This window comes from Salmo salar, chromosome 10 (assembly GCF_965601325.2).
Source record: "Salmo salar chromosome 10, fSalSal1, whole genome shotgun sequence".
NCBI lineage: Eukaryota > Metazoa > Chordata > Actinopteri > Salmoniformes > Salmonidae > Salmo > Salmo salar.
Window position 1 is genome coordinate 33176263 of NC_138300.1, and position 17320 is coordinate 33193582.

General features: G+C 44.3%; 1 protein-coding gene across 21 annotated transcripts in view; it reads right to left on the reverse strand.

Annotated features, from left to right (window-relative positions):
- Positions 1-17320, reverse strand: part of LOC106560257 (protein furry homolog-like) — an 89893-nt gene that overhangs the window by 34515 nt on the left and 38058 nt on the right. For 11 of the 21 annotated variants that reach the window (XR_014379020.1, XM_082956934.1, XM_082956939.1 and 8 more), the window contains 19 exons: positions 13472-13674; positions 12553-12606; positions 11239-11378; positions 11052-11148; positions 10622-10701; positions 10071-10151; positions 9746-9914; positions 7718-7810; positions 7335-7433; positions 7035-7136; positions 5500-5544; positions 2243-2346; positions 1888-1996; positions 1681-1767; positions 1388-1559; positions 1021-1153; positions 831-938; positions 449-671; positions 84-263 (listed from right to left, as the gene is read on the reverse strand). Coding sequence is in view for 20 of the 21 variants with exons in the window: in XM_082956926.1 (XP_082813052.1) it covers positions 84-263; positions 449-671; positions 831-938; positions 1021-1153; positions 1388-1559; positions 1681-1767; positions 1888-1996; positions 2243-2346; positions 5500-5544; positions 7035-7136; positions 7335-7433; positions 7718-7810; positions 9746-9914; positions 10071-10151; positions 10622-10701; positions 11052-11148; positions 11239-11378; positions 12553-12606; positions 13472-13674 (2279 nt within the window). In the remaining variant the exon portion in view is untranslated. Of the gene's footprint in view, positions 1-83; positions 264-448; positions 672-830; positions 939-1020; positions 1154-1387; positions 1560-1680; positions 1768-1887; positions 1997-2242; positions 2347-5499; positions 5545-7034; positions 7137-7334; positions 7434-7717; positions 7811-9745; positions 9915-10070; positions 10152-10621; positions 10702-11051; positions 11149-11238; positions 11379-12552; positions 12607-13471; positions 13675-17028; positions 17153-17320 lie in introns of all 21 variants that reach the window. The other 10 variants (XM_082956935.1, XM_082956937.1, XM_082956936.1 and 7 more) reach the window with 3 other exon arrangements.

The window sequence follows — 17320 nt, forward strand, 5'->3', positions numbered from 1 at the left end:
AGTCTCTTGCACCTAACTTGAGAAACACTGCATCTCATTTTTGTCACTTTTAGATCCCAGTCTATCAGCGAGTTGGTAGTTACCTTGGCGATGCCCAGAGCGGTGTGCAGGGCTCGGACCTCTTTGAGGACATTAACAGCCAGCCTCCGGGTGGCAGGGCGGCAGCTGCACAGCACCACCAGTGCCAGGCCCTCCACCACGTGCAGCACCCCCCACAGAGGAGAGCGTTCCAGGGGCAGAGACGGCCCGCTGCCAGGGCCCTGCTGGAGCACACACACACAGAGTTACTTTCTTACACAAACCCAAGTCAAAATACATAATAACCCAACTACTACAGTACAGAGCAAGGAGTTCCAGACCCTTCCCTGTACAGAGTTAAAAACACACAGAGCAGACCAAAATATAGCAGGACAAAAAGAGATGCTATAGCTATCCACTCTCCACCCACCTTGTTGCTGGTCTGGACTGCCTGCCTCCACTGGCTGATGAGCTGCAGCAGCATCTTGATGGCGTTGTCCAGCAGCGTGGGGTGAATGTCAGTGACCTCACGCACAATGAAGTAGACAAAGCCAGAGAGCACGTCCTCCCTCCACTCTGGGAAGTCCACCATCAGGGCCTGCAGGGTGGTGAAGGCCAGGCCACGCAGCTCCTCGTCCATGTGGATGGTCAGCCTGAGGAGGAGAGCACACAGGGGTCAAACAATCACAGAGCTTTTTAAAGACACAGCTTTTGAAGTCCTTCCTAGTGATGCTGAAAATAAAAGCCCCATTGCTTTGTTCATCAATTAGTCCCAGACAGAGGTGGTGCATGTGAAGGAGTGGGGTCGTTACTTGGCCAGCAGCTCGATCAGGTCCTGTCTGCTCATGCCATCTGGGATCAGCCTGGGGATGGCCGCCACACACGTACGGAATAGATCAATCTTCGGCTTCCTTTCCCCCCTGCAATGCAACACAGTTAAAAAACATGTAAAGGACACTCATGTTATGGGTCACATATGTTTTAAGTCAGAGAGGCACTTACGTGATCATGTCCTCAGGCTCCTTATTGGACATCTGGACGTTGGTCATGCTCATGGAGCGCCCCACCTCCTTGTCCAGGTGACGCAGCATGTTGTCCAGGGCCTTCCTCACTGCTGGGTAGTACAGTGACATGCCTACACACACACACACACACACACACACACACACACACATTACGCTCACACTACACATTTCACCCTAAAATGACCCACTACCATAAGCTTATTAATTTATTTGAGAAATGAATTTGACAGGGAGAGAGGACAATCAACATCAATGTAAAATTGCCGGAGTTAGCAACAAAGCTAGTCATATCGGAGTGATATAGCCCGTTGTGACGGGAAAGGAGCTCAGAGGTGGTGACCTACCGATGACCTTGGCCTCCTCGTCAGTGAGGGTGGTGGCGAGGAAGATCTTCTTGATCCGCAGGGTGTTTCCTGAGGGCATGATGGCCCCTGTGGTGGGCATGGGCGGCTCCCCGTCTTTCTGCTGCAAACTGTCAGCTATCACCAGGAAGGCCCTCAGGCCAATATTCATCCTCTAAGAGAGACAGCAAGAGAGCATGAGCGAGATAGAGGCAGGAAGGGACGGTCAGAGAATGAAGAGTGCAATCACAATGAGCGTATGATTGGATCATTAATGTCTCTCGGCTATCTCTTACTTCTGGATTGATGGTGAATGTCTTGTGAGATTTGCCCACACACAGGAGGTCATAAATGATCTCCTTCATAGCAAAATCCAGCCTTTCCTGTGAAATGAGCCACAACAAACCAATAATCACTAATCATAGGTAAGACACAAGCCACTACCTGCCGTTTAGAGGAATTATACGGGAATCACTACTCCAGCATGGCCTCATAAGACATACCTGAGCTATAAACTGGATGATCTTGACGAAGATATTGAGGGGCGTGTCACGGGGCACCACGCTACGGGAGCCTTTGGGGAAAAGCGCTGAAACGATGCTAAGCAGCCGGCTGCAGCAAACAGGAGAAGATTCAAGGGTTAAACTGGGATGTTCACCGAGGAGACTGTAGACTAGACCAGTTCTGAGTGTAGATAGAATTCTAATTCTGGTTCTGCTAAAGGAGAGATGTGGGCACTTGCTTTGTTCTATATGGTGATTTAGGTGCTGTCTGGATGACTTTCATTTCACAGTGTCAGTTCATGCAGAGATGGTGTGGAGTGGGCCCACAGCCTGTTCTGTCCGGGCTGGTACTGACCTCTGTGTGACGGTGTTGCTCTCACACTTGATCCTGATGATGTAGACCCACAGCAGTCTGTAGAGTGACTCCAGTGCCACACGGGACATTTTGGGATCTTTGTTCTAAAGGGCCAGAGACAGAACACTTTCTTCACCCACCTGTCTTCTCACTGTGACAGATTCAAGTCTGGTGTGGGGCATGCCACATAAGCAGGGATCTGACACACAAACCTTTCACTTAGATCTACTGTACGGAATTATGCAATTTATACGGCCCGTTTCATTTATAGAGATGTTTGAGATGTCCGAACTGTGATTTGATGAGTCTACTTTAGATCTAAAATAAACTACTGATGTATGAGATTGTTGAAATGACTTAAGCTTGCCAAAAAATACATTTGTTCCAGAGTGACTCTGCCTATGTATAAATGTACAGCATGTTATGCTAGCTGTAGTTTGTGACGCATGTTATGCTACAGTTGAAGTCGGAAGTTTACATACACTTACGTTGGAGTCATTAAAACTCGTTTTTCAACCACTTCACAAATTTCTTGTCAACAAACTATAGTTTTGGCAAGTCGGTTAGGACATCTACTTTGTGCATGACACAAGTAATTTTTCCAAGAATTGTTTAGACAGATTATTTCACTGTATCACAATTCCAGTGGGTTTAATTCCATAAGTTTAGATACACTAAGTTGACTGTGCCTTTTAACAGCTTGGAAAATTACAGAAAATGATGTCATGGCTTTAGAAGCTTCTGATAGGCTAATTGACATCATTTGAGTCAATTTGAGGTGTACCTGTGGATGTATTTCAAGGCCTACCTTCAAACTCAGTGCCTCTTTGCTTGACATCATGGGAAAATCAAAAGAAATCAGCCAAGACCTCAGAATAAAATTCTAGACCTCCACAAGTCTGGTTCATCCTTGGTAGCAATTTCCAAATGCCTGAAGGTACCACGTTAATCTGTACAAACAATAGTACGCAAGTATAAATACCATGGGACCACGCAGCCGTCATACCGCTCAGGAAGGAGATGCGTTCTGTCTCCTAGAGATGAACGTACATTGGTGCGAAAAGTACAAATCAATCCCAGAACAGCAGCAAAGGACCTTGTGAAGATGCTGGAGGAAACGGGTACAAAAGCATCTATATCCACAGTAAAACGAGTTCTATATCGACATAACCTGAAAGGCCGTTCAGCAAGGAAGAAGCCACTGCTCCAAAACCGCCATAAAAAAGCCAGACTACGGTTTGCAACTGCACATGGGGACAAAGATCGTACTTTTTGGAGAAATGTCCTCTGGTCTGACGAAACAAAAATAGAACTGTTTGACCATAATGACCATTGTAATGTTTGGAGGAAAAAGGGGGAGGCTTGCAAGCTGAAGAACACCATCCCAACCGTGAAGCATGGGGTGGCAGCATCATGTTGTGGGGGTGCTTTGCTGCAGGAAGGATTGGTGCACTTCACAAAACAGATGGCATCATGAGGTAGGAAAATTATGAGAATATATTGAAGCAACATCTCAAGACATCAGTGAGGAAGTTAAAGCTTGGTCGCAAATGGGTCTTCCAAATGGACAATGACCCCAAGCATACTTCCAAAGTTGTGGCAAAACGGCTTAAGGACAACAAAGTCAAGGTATTGGAATGGCCATCACAAAGCCCTGACCTCAATCCTATGGAAAGTTTGTTGGCTGAACTGAAAAAGCATGTGCGAGCAAGGAGGCCTACAAACCTGACCCAGTTACACCAGGTCTGTCAGGAGGAATGGGCCAAAATTCACCCAACTTATTGTGGGAAGCTTGTGGAAGGCTACCCGAAACATTTGACCCAAGTTAAACAATTGAAAGGCAATGCTACCAAATACTAATTGAGTGTATGTAAACTTCTGACCCACTGGGAATGTGATAAAAGCTGAAATAAATCACTCTACTATTATTCTGACATTTCACATTCTTAAAATAAAGTGGTGATCCTAACTGACCTAAGACAGGGAATTTTTACTAGGATTAAATGTCAGGAATTGTGCTAAACTGAGTTTAAATGTATTTGGTTAAGGTGTATGTAAACTTCCCACTTCAACTGTAAGTGTCGTTTGTGATGCATGTTACGCGAGCTGTAGTTTGTGATGCATGCTACGCGAGCTGTAGTTTGTGATGCATGCTACGCGAGCTGTAGTTTGTGATGCATGCTACGCGAGCTGTAGTTTGTGATGCATGCTACGCGAGCTGTAGTTTGTGATGCATGCTACGCGAGCTGTAGTTTGTGATGCATGCTACGCGAGCTGTAGTTTGTGATTATGTTACGCTAGCTGTAGTTTGTGATTATGTTACGCTAGCTGTAGTTTGTGATTATGTTACGCTAGCTGTAGTTTGTGATTATGTTACGCTAGCTGTAGTTTGTGATTATGTTATGCTAGCTGTAGTTTTTGATTATGTTATGCTAGCTGTAGTTTTTGATTATGTTATGCTAGCTGTAGTTTTTGATGTTCCAACCTCCAGGGAATGTTTGTACAGCTGAGCATTCCCAAAAATCTGTGACTAAAGGTGCAATTACACAGTGCTGCCCATCAAATCCATGCACACAACATTCGCTCCAATATCAACACAGCTGACAGCCATACAAAGGATTCTTTCTGCAATAACCTTCCCACCCATCAGTGGGCCATGGAGCTGCGAGGGTGCCACACACAGCAGCATGTTAACACCAATGATAAGAGAATTGGGTGTAACTCGGGACTATTACAGCACACAAAATGCTGCAGTACTCTATGGGTCTCCAAAAATAAACTACAAAATCCATTTGGAACGAGTCCTCAGATCTACCAACAACCCATTCCTTGTAACTGGCTTCAAACCCCTCAAGGAGTAAGGTAGGTATCTGAGAATGTGTGTCCGCTTGATGCACCAGCGCGATGCTCTAACCACTACTACAACACACACACACACACACACACACACACACACACACACACACACACACACACACACACACACAAAACAGCAAAGCCATAAACCACCGGTAAAGACAAAGCAGCAAAGCACAAGCCAACATTGCATCTCAAAGAAATGTGTGGCTAATAGCCAAGTGTCCAACCACTACTTTCTCTGTAATCTTCACTCAATAAGTTCCACTTTAAGAGGACTATCAGACTCCAGAGCCTCGTTGCCCCTGGCTTAGTAGCTGCATCCTCTCTGACCTCCAGGACGAGGTCAGATGACCTCTTGGATGGTGTCATGCCACCATACAGACACCAGACAAACTCACCTGCAGTGTCTCAATCTGCTTTCGGATGCTGTTGTTAGACGGCATCTGGAGCGAGTGAAAACGTGAGAAAACGACAGGAGACACTGAGTGTGAGGATGTGGGGAGGTAGACATGCAGGTTAAAGAGAACAGAGCGACAAAATATAATAGAAACACAAAAATGACAAGGGCAACAAAAAAATAAACGAACTCCCTCCTAACTGACTTCGATCCACTTGAATCAGTCTCATATTAGACACAGAAGTAAGATGCAAAGTATGAAATGCAAAAGTAACATTGACACATAAAAAAATTCATCAATGTTCTATAAAGACTAATATAGCCCAAATGAAATTGTTTACATTTCAACATACTTTTTGAAAGTGAAGAAATGAAAGATGTGCAATCGAAGGCAAGTGAAATTGACAGGTAAGGGAGAAAACACAAAGCAGGCCAAGGTGAAGCGAGTAAAACGTAAGTAGATCGTGCGAGGACAGGGACAGTGAAAGGAGACCAGGTAGGAAAAATATAACACACAATCTACTAGGCTCAGAAATCTGAGCAGGTACTAGTCTGATACACTGTACCAAAGGTATCATTTTAACCCATTGAGTTTTGATCTCCTTAAGGCACAAAACTGAATGGATTTAAACCAGCATTTGAACTGATCATCAAAACAAGGACAGGGTTAAAATGGCCCAGTGGACAATAAGAGCTAAATCACACACTCAAACAAATCTCCACCAGAATCATGGTTCCACCACAAAAACAAGGGAGCTTACATAAGCACCAAATAGGCTTAGGGGGTTAATTAAAAACTATGGAATCAAAGGGAATCTAATCTCTCACAGGGAATCAAAAGCAACTGAATCACCACATGACTGTGATCAGAGTAAGTTCAACAAAAGAGTCATCATAGAATCACCACCACAAGAGCAAAGGGAATTATAGCTCATGTCCACCATGGAATCAATTCAGAGTTGAGGAGAGAGGAGACATTCACACAACACATCTCGGCTGAATTAGCTTGAGGACGGTACAGGAGAGGAGCATGATTGATTGGCTTGATCGGTTTGTGATTGGTTTGCGGGGGGTTGTCGGACAGGGGAGGAGGAAAATATGATCGTTAAGGCACACCCTTTAAACCAAAAACACCTCATGGAGTTGTGGTGTGCAGGGGATATCTAACGTCTCACTATGACAATTAACAACATACCTGGTGAAGAACATTATGCTAGAGCAGTAAGGTTTCAGTCATAGTAACAGTGATAAATGATACAACTTGGTATGTAATAAACATCTTGAATATTTTTCAAAGGAGGCTCATAGCACTTACTACTGCCTAAAGGATAGTAGATCATCTATTTTCATAATACAGTCTTTAGAAAATTATACTCAATTACATGTCCCACTTTTAAACATTAGGGAATCCACTGGCTTTAAAATATAAAACTAAGTGTCCTATTAAATGTGAAATTGGCATGGAAGTCTGCATTTTCCTTCATAGGCCAGTATACTAGGAGTTAGGTAACTGGTTTAGGTGATTGTGCTGTGTACCTTCAGGTGAGAGAGGCAGTTTGTGAGGAAGATGTGCCAGTTATTGAGGAAGAACAGCTTCTGACTGACACACAGCAGGCACGTCACCAGAGGATACAGAGCCTGAAAGAGAGAACACACGTCAACCACAAAAGAGAGGGGAAGGAAACGAGAGGAGAAAGAGAGAGAAGTGGGAAAGAGGGAGATGGTGTGAGGAGATTAAGAGTTAACAAGTTGATGTCATAAAAAGAGGGAAACGAGACATAGCAGAGAGAAGTGGGAGGGAAGGTCCAGATAATAGTGTGAGAAAAGAGACGTTACCAAAGAGTGCTTCTTTCTGGAGCTAAGGTCAAAGGTTGTCTGGTAGAGCATCTCCACAAAGTTCTTGAGGCACGGCACATTGACTTCATTCTTGACCGCCTGCAGGGAGGGAAGGAGCGAGGAAGGAAGGAAGGAAGGAAGGTGTCACCACTAAGCTCATTCAATATGTGCGACCGAAATGGTACCCTAATCCCTAAATAGTGCACTACTTTTCACCAGGGGCCATATATAGGGAATCAGGTGCCATTTCAGATGCATCCAATGACATTAGCCAATCGAAGGTGCTTTTTATGGAAGCTAACACAGAGGAATCTCTTATACAGAAAGGCTCTATCCTACTATTAACTTCCCATGTTTTGTGTTGTCGTTTGGGTGGTACTCACAGCAGCAACAGGGATGAGGATCTCAACAAACAGGCCAGCCAATGCATGCTTTATGTCCTTATCCTTCACCTCCAGGAAATACTGGGCACACTCCTGAGGAACACAGACGCATACCAACATGGATGACAACAGTGACACATACAGTGGGGGAAAAAAGTATTTGATCCCCTGCTGATTTTGTACGTTTGCCCACTGACAAAGAAATGACCAGTCTATAATTTTAATCGTAGGTTTATTTGAACAGTGAGAGACAGAATAACAAAAAAATCCAGAAAAACATGTCAAAAATTTTATAAATTGATTTGCATTTTAATGAGGGAAATAAGTATTTGACCCCCTCTCAATCAGAAAGATTTGTGGCTCCCAGGTGTCTTTTATACAGGTAACGAGCTGAGATTAGGAGCACACTCTTAAAGGGAGTGCTGTGAAGGACTGAAATCCTGCAGCGCCCGCAAGGTCCCCCTACTCAAGAAAGCACATATACATGCCCGTCTGAAGTTTGCCAATGAACATCTGAATGATTCAGAGGACAACTGGGTGAAAGTGTTGTGGTCAGATGAGACCAAAATGGAGCTCTTTGGCATCAACTCAACTCGCCGTGTTTGGAGGAGGAGGAATGCTGCCTATGACCCCAAGAACACCATCCCCACCATCAAACATGGAGGTGAAATGAAAATGAAATGTATGCATTCACTACTGTAAGTCGCTCTGGATAAGAGCGTCTGCTAAAATGACTAAAATGTAAAAAATGTAAAAATGAAACATTAGGCTTTGGGGGTGTTTCTCTGCTAAGGGGACAGGACAACTTCCCCGCATCAAAGGGACGATGGACGGGGCCATGTACCGTCAAATCTTGGGTGAGAACCTCCTTCCCTCAGCCAGGGCATTGAAAATGGGTCGTGGATGGGTATTCCAGCATGACAATGACCCAAAACACACGGGCCAAGGCAACAAAGGAATGGCTCAAGAAGAAGCACATTAAGGTCCTGGAGTGGCCTAGCCAGTCTCCAGACCTTAATCCCATAGAAAATCTGTGGAGGGAGCTGAAGGTTCGAGTTGCCAAACGTCAGCCTCGAAACCTTAATGACTTGGAGAAGATCTGCAAAGAGGAGTGGGACAAAATCCCTCCTGAGATGTGTGCAAACATGGTGGCCAACGACAAGAAACGTCTGACCTCTGTGATTGCCAACAAGGGTTTTGCCACCAAGTACTAAGTCATGTTTTGCAGAGGGGTCAAATACTTATTTCCCTCATTAAAATGCAAATCAATTTATAACATTTCTGACATGCGTTTTTCTGGATTTTTGTTGTTGTTATTCTGTCTCTCACTGTTCAAATAAACCTACCATTAAAATTATAGACTGATCATTTCTTTGTTAGTGGGCAAACGTACAAAATCAGCAGGGGATCAAATACTTTTTCCCCCCTCACTGTACATAAACAAACCAAATAAGACAAAGGGAAAAACAATAGACCATGCAACAGTTTGTCACATATGGGCAGAAACCAACAGACGTAAAGGGAATGTGGTGGCACAAATAAACTACGGCAGAATACCCAACATGTTCCATCAGCATGCTGGGAAATCAGGGCTTGTTGTTGTTGTCATATTGAGTGAGCTTTTTACTGCCGTATTGAGCTTAACGAAAAGGCCTTGCTCCGTTCAGTGCTCTTGGCACAGTGATCTGCTATCTGATCGTTACTCATCTGGCTTTATGAGGCTCTGCTACAAAGAGCTGCTGAGCTCAAACAAAGTGGCTGCAGTAAAACATCCATTCTGGGTGTAGTTCAGCAGAGAGCCATTAAATCCCTATACGCAGCCACTCAGACAATCAGATATACAGTACTGTACAGTCTGGGCATCAAATAGACTAGATACACGCCTGTTGCTTGGACACGTCAGGGTTATATTCACTAAAAATGAGGTTTTGAAACAGGGAGGGACTACCTGAACTTGTCCAATAACAAATGCTTATTGTCTTATTTAGGTACGGTTTGCCAAGGTGTGCTCTACCCAGGATAACTGACCTGCATGAACTGGAAGGAGGCCTCGAAGTCCTCCACGGGGTACATCTTGACCCTGAAGAACTTCATGCCCATGATGAGGCTGATGATGCTCTGGACCACGTAGGGGCTCTGCTCCTTCTGCCTCAGCTCCTTCAGCTCCGTGATGAACTTCTTACGCACCGCCTGGAACCTGGAGAGACACACACACACATTTTGACTAAGTCTTCCATAAGGAGCGGGCTCGTTTTTAATATATAGTTTAGGAGTAATAGGAGTGACATGTTGAGTTATTTGGACTGTGTTAAGATGACTTGAACTAGGAACAATCTAAGGAGAAAACGCTTACTTTGACTGTGTGAGTACTCCGATGACCTCAGCATACAGGTCTGCGATGATGTGCACATTGCCAGTGTTGGGGCCAGAGCACCTGCCAATCAGAACACATCCATGATCCACTCACACTCAGAAACAGCTCTCATGATTTGTTAACACAGGGTATGAAGACACTGACCGTGAAATATCAGACCTGCTGAGGAGCAGCTGAACAAACAAACCCATTAAAGGTAATATCATCCCAAACAGTGTGATAAAAGTTATGGCCGATCAAACATCCATCTCTGTAAAACCCCAAGCATGTAGCTGCATACTGTAGGGTTGAAGCAGCTGAGTGAAGGTTTACTCAAGTTGTCTAACAAGTGGCGATTGTCTTTTCTTTAAGTGACATTAATATGTGGACAGACCATAAAGTCACACATTGGTCATAAAAAACAGTCTATTCAAACACCCATAAAGTAATGAGTGAATCAACTGCATAGCCAAAAGCCCTCTGGAATATTCTGTGTGCTAGACTATAGTATAGTATGTATATTAATGGTGTGTGTGTTTGTTTACACTCACCCCTCTTTGTGTTTAAAGTGCTTGAATGCCAGGTTCAGAACTTCATGTACTAAAGTATCTGGCACGGGGTGAAGAGGAATCTGTGACGTAAACATGAAAACATCACATCATATTAGGCACATCAACACTTCCTTCATGCTGTCTCTCTCCCTTTACTACCATCCTCCCTGTTGGAGCCAAGGACAACCAAACCCTGAGATCACTGAAGGTTTGTTCTAAGAGAGAGTGGTTTGGATCTGGATAGTCTGGGGTCGGTCTAGATGCTGTAGGTTCAGGATGACAGCTCGGTATGCCTTGGTATGCTGGCATTGCAGTGACAGTGCATGCTGTCCACCACACTGAGGAAGAGGACTCATCTAACAGACCAGACACAGACCAGACAAACAAACAAACAAACAAACAGGCAGAAGTAATGTTACACAGGACTCACCTGTTTTAAAACTTCTACTGAAACTAAACAGAATATGAAATCTATGGCTAAGTCCCTCCGCTCCAATAGGTAGTCTTTATCCCGATGCTGTTCATCCCTAGAGAGAGAGAGAGAGCGTTAGGACAGATTGTGGGAGGTGAGGGGAGGACAGGAGAGAGGGATGAGCAGATTAGGAGGAGTATCGTACCCTTTGGACTTGGTGCTGGAGCGAGGTCTGTACTCATAAGACTCATCCTCAGTGCCACTCTGCCGCCGGTACCAGTCAAAGAGTGTACGCAGCAGGGAGGGCAAACAGTGTTCCGCTACGGAGCTCATAGAGCTTATTAACTGTGAAAAGAACACATACACATTACAATAGCTAGTTATTACAGCTTACAGGTAAAACATCCATCCAGCATCATGAGAATGTACATAAAACATGAACAATACAAACAAATCCTCACCAGAACAATCATCTTAAGCACCAATATTACACACATACTGAGGTTCTATATTTGATGTAAAAGGCTCCACTGTAAGGAGAGATGAGGAGAAAAGAGGATGCAGGGATTGGGAAGAATATCTAGGAAGAAGTGGAGCGGGGGGGGGGACCGAATCACTGGGTGACATACAATAGAGAACAGGATGTATTGATTGGGACTGTAAGTGCGGTGTTTGATGACATGTCGAGCACAGTGAGGTCCTATCCTGTTGAGCGGCTAGCGCTAAACCCGCCATAGCACAGGGCTCTGCAGTGCTATACAGTCAGAATGTGGGCCGACCAACAAACAGGCTCTGTTAGAAACACCTCATCAGCACTTTGATCATCAGAATTGCAACCTCATACTGTGAATGTATTATCTATTAACATCACCTTTGCAGACTACAAATGGTAGGGGTATATTGCCATAATGCTAGCAATAAATATGTTTCTTCTTCAACTACATGCACCAGAGCAAACAAAAAGTCAAGCTATGCATGTCAAGTGTATAGTTTTTACAGTCAGTCAATCTGCAGTGGGATACAGTAAGTAGTCTTCTACACAATGAATGGCGTGTGTCTGAATTGTATGTGTGTGTTGAAGGACAGTGTGGTGTGCTGAGGGTGCTGGGTAATGGATGCTGGGAGGGAGAGTTATGCAACTGCTCTCTGTGCCCTCCCGGCGCCAGGCGGACAGACTCCAGCACCCAACACTGATTCACTGCTAAGGATGACACAGCGATTCTGCTCCCGCTCCCTGTATGCTCGTCCTACCGCACTCAGTCACAATGGAGGCAGCAGGATCTATAGCACCATATCCTCATTGGCTTTGTGTTGTGCTGAACAAAGCACTCTGCAGCAGCTCCATTGTTCAGAGTTCTGCAGGCACCAGTCAGAGATGAGGGACGGATGGATGGGCCATTGAGTGGGGATTGATTGGGTGAAGCGGGGGAATTCAACTACTGTATGGATGGGAGGTGGGGGAGAGAGTACATAATAACAATGCATGTGCACACACACACACACACACACTAGAACTCACCTGATCAAATTGTGCATCTTCCCCTCTCTGGAGGGATCGGGACAAGAGTTTCTCCTGAGGGAAAGAAAGACAGAAACAGGGCTGTCAGTCAAGTAAGTACTCAATAGAAAAATATAATAGGACCCCTACGTCATTCATATCAGCAGACCAGTGGATGTGGGGCCAGGTGAAACAGGAGAGGAGATAGCTGACCACTGGACAAACACCAACCAGGGAGAGGAAACAAAGGGGTGAGAGACAGAGGAGGTGGCAGCAGAAGAGGGGAGCACTCGGGGAGATGAATAGAGATGAATGGAGAGCTGAATGGAGGGAGAGAGTGGTCCAGAGGGGAGGGGAGGAGGGGTGGCATTTAATGACATGTTTACTCCCCCTTCCAAACACACACCCTCCCAGCAGCCCCTAGCGAGGGCAAGGGATTGTACCTCCCACGGAGTCTTGATATGAGTAAAAAAAAGCTCACTATTCCAAGAAAATAACATCCCCCCATTCTGGGAAATCACACTGGAATGCATGTGTCTCATTTTTCACACCCACACAGGCCTGTGCACATGCGCACACACACACACCCCTCTAAGTTTAAGGAGAAGTCTGTTTACAGAATGAATACAGGCAGTCACTAGAAACATTTGACCTGTAACCTCTTTGGCCTTTAAGCCAAATAATGCTATGTAGCAACCAGGACCTAGGAACTCAGGACAGGGCTAGTGAGCTAATAGCGTTTCATTCCAAATCAACCGCTAGGCTAGCCCCTACAACTTGGCACTTCATGTAGATCTGAAAGGTAATAGCATATGGTAATATTAGTCAGAATATTGCTTACACCTAATCATTTATTTCAGTCAAGTGCCTAGGATTCAGGGCTAGGGGTTGATTTGGTCTTACTTGCGTCCCCCCTGCCTCTCGGATCACAGCAACTCACCAGCGGTTCGGCCATCACCACCTCAATCTTCTTCTCAGCCAGCACAGCAAACTCAGCAAAAAGGCTCTTGATGACAAACTCCCCGGGCTTGAGCTCGGGGTCGATGATGATGCTCGACATGGCGGCGGCGTTGCGCTTCTCCCAAGTCAGGGGGGCCACGGAGGGGGCGCGGCGTCTACTCAGGCTGTTGACAGGGGCTGAGGCTGCAGGGAGGGAGAGAGAGGGAGAGGACCGAGGTCAGATTAGGACTGTCCCCGACAATTTTTTTTATCTTGGTCGACCCGAAAGTAGTCTGTTCTTTCGACCAATCAATTGGTCAAATTTTTTTACTTAATTATTTTTCTATATGTAGACAAACCCTATGTTTTGAATAAAATCAACTATATGTAGGCTACTGAGCTTGTCTGATGATATGCACTGCGATTAAAAATGAACACACAAATTACTAAAGAGGGAGCCAGAAATAAATATAGTCTAACCAGAAGAAATAAACATGTTCCCGACCTTCCTGTTGTTGCTGGCCTTCACATTTTCTGCTGTTACGCTCATGAAGTTAACCGGTAATTCGCTACACCAGTGGTCGACAACCTTTTCCATTTGGAGTGCCAAGTTATTCAACCATTTCTACTGATCTGAGTGTCAGTTATGATTTTCATATGCACATTTTCCTAGAACAGTTTCATTTCATTTATAATAAAGTCTTCATATGATTGATATGATCAGGGTGATTCTCTGATCCACCTCTACACAGACGACACCATTCTGTATACTTCTGGCCCTTCTTTGGACACTGTGTTAACTAACCTCCAGACGAGCTTCAACGCCATGCAACACTCCTTCCATGGCCTCCAACTGCTCTTAAAATGCTAGTAAAACCAAATGCATGCTTTTCAACCGTTAGCTGCCTGCAACAGCCCGCCAGTCCAGCATCACTACCCTGGACGGTTCTGACTTAGAATATGTGGACAACTACAAATACCTAGGTGTCTGGTTAGACTGTAAGCTCTCCTTCCAGACTCATATTAAACATCTCCAATCCAAAATTAAATCTAGAATCGGCTAGCTATTTCGCAACAAACCCTCCTTCACTCACGCCGCCAAACATACCCTAGTAAAACTGACTATCCTACCGATCCTCGATGATGTAATTTACAAAATAGCTTTCAATACTCTACTCAGCAAACTGGATGCAGTCTATCACAGTGCCATCCGTTTTGTTACCAAAGCCCCTTATACCACCCACCACTGCGACCTGTATGCTCTAGTCGGCTGGCCCTCACCACATATTCGTCGCCAGACCCACTAGCTCCAGGTCATCTATAAGTCGATGCTAGGTAAAGCTCTGCCTTATCTCAGCTCACTGGTCACGATAACACCCACTCGTAGCACGCGCTCCAGCAGGTATATCTCACTGAACATCCCAAAAGCCAACACCTCCTTTGGCCGCCTTTCCTTCCAGTTCTCTGCTGCCAATGACTGGAACGAATTACAGAAATCTCTGAAGTTGGCGACATATCTCCCTCACTAACTTTAAACATCCGCTATCTGAGCAGCTAACCGATCGCTGCAGCTGTAAATAGCCCATCCAATCTACCTTCCTCATCCCCATATTGTTTTTATTTACTTTTCTGCTCTTTTGCACACCAGTATTTCTACTTGCACATCATCATCTGCTCATCTATCACTCCAGTGTTAATTTGCTAAACTCTAATTACTTCGCCACTATGGCCTATTTATTACCTTACCTCCTCATGCCATTTGCACACACTGTATATTGACTTTCTTTTTTTCTATTGTGTTATTGACTGTACGCTTGTTTATTCCATGTGTAACTCTGTTGTTGTTTGTGTCGCAGTGCTTTGCTTTATCTTGGCCAGGTCGCAGTTGTAAATGAGAACTTGTTCTCAACTAGCCTACCTGGTTAAATAAAGGTGAAATAAAAAAATAAAATGTCTCAAAATCAATGTCTAAATTAAATTTAAAAGCAACTTTTATTGCAATTGCCAATATGTAAAAAAATCCTACATAAAGCCAACAAATAAAAACATTGCAGCCTGCAGGTAGGAAATATCCTGATGAAAATAAATATCCTGTCAATCACATTGGCTATGCATGGCCTGTTTGCAAGGAACTTGAAAGATCGTATCAACTATTGTATTAACTTGGTCCAGCCTGAAGCTCCTCCGAGCAAACTTGCAACATTGTATAACATATTCTGGGTACTCAAGAGTTTCCCCTTGCCATTGAGCTGCAGACAGACAGCTGTATGCTGTTTTGCACAATGGATAAGAAGAAATCAGGCAGGCCTATTTTATGACGTTTCCACCGGAGCAGAGCATGCAATTTTCTCCCCCTTTCATGCTTAGTGGTAATTGAAAGGGAGAGAGCTGGAAAGGTTTTTCAAATTGACAATAGTTCCTCAATGTAAAAACAGACTTTGTTAACTTACAGTTTGAGGTGAAGAAAACATTTGAGAAGCTCCACGGTGATGGTGAGTTAAGACAATCAGAAATAGTATCAGATCCCCAAATGGACACATTTAGAAGTCTACATTTGCACGGAGGCCAGGTAGACTAGTCCTACTCCTATATGCTTAATCAAGATTGACAGGAGCGCTCAAAACAAACTTTAATCTCCTAAATGGAATGAAATAAACCAAAACTTTTTCCTCACAGTATAGCCTAGGTTGTGCTCTCTGCAAACAACGTGTCCACTCCAACAATGACAACTGTAAGACTGTAATAATAATATATTGAATGCATTAACAGAAATGACCACAACCAAACAAGCATTGTAGATTATAAATGGGAATAAATGGTAAATTGCCTACTGGTGTGCCATCCCCGCAGCCTCAGCAATGGACTAGTCCACTCAGACAGATGTTAATCAGACTTGTCTCGTGTGCCATCATCTTTTACATATATTTGCCACTGCTCCACAAAAAAATTAATCTTGGCCGACCAAGAGCCTCTTGACCAAACAATCGACCTGTGAACTAAATGGGGTCAGCCCTAGGTCAGATGCACTTTGGCTATTCGAACAGTTATAACAGAGACCGTCACAGCCTTAGTCAGAGACCAACCCTCACATGACGAGGTCAGGGGTCAGCTATAATCCAAGCAGATAGAAAAATCAACCTCAAAGAGGAGCTATGCTAGTATGTCAGTTGGTGCACAGTGAAAAAAATGAACACATTCCTAGCCTATACCCTAGTCGTAGCTTGATTTCATTAGCAAATCGCCAAACTAACTGCAAGCCATGAGGACATCTTGAAAATTCTGAGTTGGATAAAAGTTATTTAGCATGGGCCTCACTGGACTACACCCCTAAAACCCACTGAACAGACTAAGAGCAACAATATCATCTCAGATTCACACACAGTTATGTAAAGATGAATATTAAGGTCAGGTGATCACACCACAGCAGAAAGAGAGAAGTGATATACAGTTAAAACACACTCGGCTGGATGCAGAAAGGTGAATCTGTGCACAGAAGCTCTCAATATTTACACAAGCTTCCTGTAACATATACCTAAAGGGGTCAGCATAGAAACTCACCTCAAGAGAGAGGAGTGTGTGCATGTGGGAGCTTGTGGATGGTTGGTACATGCACGTTTAAATAGTGAATATACCCATGGTGTCCATTCGTTAAGCCTTCATTTGATCTGTGCTGATGGTTTCCCTAGAAACAGGTGAAAACAAACAACCACATCATTCAAAACAGAATCCTCTCCTGTGTCCATCAATAAAACATGGAGCAACACTGAACATTCACTGACATACCAGGACAGCTTGTGCCAACACAGACAACCTTTAACACACAAACTGATAGAATACACACAGGATGGTG